Genomic DNA, 3,255 nt, shown 5'->3' on the forward strand with positions numbered 1-3,255 from the left:
TATTCTCTCTCATCTTTGCAAACATCATGCCCGCTGTAGTAGCTGGTCTCCCGCGCGGTGAAACTTCCGCACCGCCCCAGCCCGTCGCCGCTAGCAGCCATCGCCAAGCCGGGGCGGTGAAACTTCCGCACCGCCCCAGCCCGTCGCCGCTAGCTGTATAGCTGGTCTCCCGCGCGGTGAAACTTCTGCACCGCCCCAGCCCGTTGCCGCTAGCAGCCATCGCCAAGTCGGGGCCGCCGGCGCGTGCTGCCGTACTGGCTATAGGCCCCGCCGCCAGATGTAGCTGTGCTGCCGACCGAGGCATCGTCGTCGCTGCGCCGCCACAGTCCCACAAGGCTGCCGGATGTGGCCTGCGCCGTCGACAGAGGAGCGGCGCGCCGATGCTCCAGCCCGCGATGGGGCCGCCGACTCCTGTCAAGCCACTGATGCCTCACCCGGCGAAGGCATGCCAAGGCCGTCAACGGGCTACAGGCCACGCCGCCACTGCTGAGGCCGTGCGGAGCCTCGACGCCGTCACGTGTGGCTGTGCAGCCACGCCAGATCCGCCAGTGGAGCCAAGCCGGAGCCAGGCCAAACTATAGGAGCTGGAGCTTGGCCGTCGTCGCCTCTCGAATCCGACCTCGCCGCCGCAGCCTGTCGCGTTGGTTCTTGCGGAAAGAACTAGAGAGAAGATGTGTAGTGGTTGGACGTTGGAGCCTAACCGTGTGTTTGGTTGCGGGACCAGTGGGTTGGGTTGGCTCCAACCCTCATTTTGAGAACGGAGCCGACCCATCTATTGTTTGGTTGTCTGTCTGATTTTAGGGACGGAGTCAACCCATCTCACAACGGCGGAGGCGCCGCCGGCCGTCAACTCGCTGCGGCCAACGGCGAGAACACCGCCTTGGCAAGGACGTGCGTCTTCTTCTTGCCGAGCCCGAACCCGAAGATGTGGTTGACGTACACGTCCCCGTCCTTCACCGTCGCCGACGACCCGACCCGGTGGATTGGCCCGACGTACTGCCCCGTGACGCTCGCGGTCTCCCAGTCGTCGGAGCTCTCCACCAGCCGGCTCGGCGGGCCGGCGACCACCAGCCTCGTCGCCGAGAGCAGCTCCAGCCCGTCCCCTCTCTTCAGCGACCCCCGCACCTTGACGACGCGCACGGTCTCCGTCTTGGGGTCGACCTTGAAGAGTTCGCCGCCGGAGGTGTGGACGACGAGGAGGTAGCCGTTCGGGTGGTACACGATGCCGTTCAGGCCGACCAAGTTGTGCAGCGCCCCCGGTCGCTGCGTGAACGTGGCGTTCCTGATGACGCCGAGCAGCGCGCCGTCCGGGCTGACCTTCCAGATCTTGCTTCCCAAGGCATCAGTCACGTAGGCGTTGCCGTCCTCGTCGGCGGCGACGTCGTCGGGAAACGTAGATTCGCCTGCAAATCAAACAGCTATCGATTAAGCACTTGGCAGTTGGCACATCGTGCTTAATGTGGTCGGTGATGAAGGTCTGTATGTCAGCCATGAAAGCAGCTTAAATGTGTGGGTTGCTAGTCAAATATCCAAAGTTTCATTGGGGATGTGTAGGATTATAAAGTTCTGGCAACGACAGAAGCACATACTTCATGAACACTGTGTTTGGTCAGTACAGCTCGATCAAATGGTGGAGCAATGATGCATATCCGGACTTTTAATAGACTTTAATTTCCCGTTTTTCAGAAGTTAATTCGATGAGGTCCACGTATAACATACCAAAATTGACAATGGCCTTGGTTCTACCCAGTATCCACTGCAAAAACTTCAGCCACGTGTTTGGACTTTCTAGAAAGACGAAAACGTGAGCCGTTCCCGTGGTACACTTTTCCGGGGTCGTAACTTGGACTTTCTATCCACCGGAGAAAATTTAGCCGGGCAGTACTAGATGAAAACTGACTGAAAAACAAAAATCCAAGACTTCCGGACTCATATGTTCCGAAAAGTGTCGTTCTTAATTTTGCTAATTTTGTTTACTGATACTACTGCTGAAACTCCAAAATGGCAGGGGCTGTACGAATTGCAAACTGCAGCCTGCAAGAGTGCAAGCTTCATTCATGGAAAACCAGACAGAATTTAATGCCATCCATGAAATATTCGGACAAATCCTACCGAACTCATTCTGGCGGCAGCGCAGGCTGAGGCCCACCGGTCGGTGTCCCTACAGCACGGGCACGGCGGCTCCCTCCGGCCAAACAATGCACACGATCTAAATTCCGAATTACTAGCGAGCACAAGGGTAAATCGTGCCGCCGGGAGACGCACCTGGCACGTCGAGGCGGGTGAGGAAGAGGCGGCGCCACGAGCCGAGCTCGTAGGCGCCCAGCGCGGCGTACCCCATCCGCGGCAGGCGGTCGGCGTAGACCAGGAGCAGGCGCCGCCTGGGCGCGTCGACGGCGAGCCCCAGCGTGACCCTCCCGGCGGCGTCGGGGTCCGCCAGGACCACCCGCTCCTCCGCCTCGCCGCCGCGCACCTCCGCGACGCTGGCGCCGAAGATGGTGGACGCCAGGAACCGCCCGCCCTCGGCGTCCCACTTGGCGCACTCGCGCAGCCACCCGTCCCCCGCGTAGGAGACCCCGCCGGCTGTGCCCTCCAGGAACGCGACCGCCGCGGACACCGCCAGGGCCACCACGGCGAGGAAGGGCCCGCACCAACCCCGGCGGCGCCCGCCGGGGCCGCTTTGGCGGCGGCAGCACCCCCCGCACATGGCGAGATGCGGAGCGGCGGCGGCTGGGACGACCGACTCGGTGGTGCGTGCGGGACAGAGAGGAAGCGGAGGTTTCTCTTTCTCCTCCGGTTGTGTGTTATTAACCAAAATGATTCGTATTAGGGGGGAAGGGCTGGAGGGGGGAGATGCTTAATGCTTTGTTTTTTTGTACGGCGTGATGCAAGTTGCAAAACGATAGCGGTTTAGGTGTGGGTTTGGTGGGTGTTTGACGAGCTGCCCCGGGCGTGGCTTGGGAACGGAATCTTTTGGGTTTGTCAGCAGCGCGGCCGGCCACTGTTCATCGATCCGTTATTAGATTCAGTTCGAGGCGGGGGATTGGTGGCTTTGTTGCGTTGCGCGACAGATTTGGATGGCATATTGGCATCGACATGTGATCCGGCCCGGGAGCACGAGGGCTTTGCCAGGCCGGCACCCGATTCCTGCTGGCTGCGGGGGCTGCGGCAGCCAGGCAGGCCGGGCTGGCGGCTGGAGGTGGCAGAAAGCATGTGAAATCATAGGACCGTCACGTCTTTAACGATAACGTGCTG

The 3,255-nt window shown here is 60.8% G+C and overlaps 1 protein-coding gene across 1 annotated transcript; it reads right to left on the reverse strand.

Annotated features, from left to right (window-relative positions):
* Positions 1–679: 679 nt before the first annotated feature.
* LOC120652616 lies at positions 680–2,996 on the reverse strand. Its single transcript, XM_039930486.1, has 2 exons — positions 2,266–2,996; positions 680–1,403 (listed from the first exon to the last, which is right to left on the reverse strand). Exons 1-2 carry the CDS (start codon positions 2,705–2,707, stop codon positions 847–849), a joined length of 999 nt encoding a protein of 332 aa, XP_039786420.1. The 5' UTR covers positions 2,708–2,996; the 3' UTR covers positions 680–846.
* Between the last annotated feature and the right edge of the window lie 259 nt (positions 2,997–3,255).

The sequence above is a fragment of the Panicum virgatum genome, chromosome 9K, assembly GCF_016808335.1.
Source record: "Panicum virgatum strain AP13 chromosome 9K, P.virgatum_v5, whole genome shotgun sequence".
In the NCBI taxonomy this organism is placed as follows: Eukaryota; Viridiplantae; Streptophyta; class Magnoliopsida; order Poales; family Poaceae; genus Panicum; species Panicum virgatum.

Coding starts and splice junctions, on each gene's coding strand:
- LOC120652616 (XM_039930486.1), bottom strand. CDS start 2,707: ATGTGCGGGGGGTGCTGCCGCCGCCAAAGCGGCCCCGGCGGGCGCCGC. Junction 1,404..2,265: donor CACCCGCCTCGACGTGCCAG/GTGCGTCTCCCG, acceptor TTTGATTTGCAG/GCGAATCTACGTTTCCCGAC.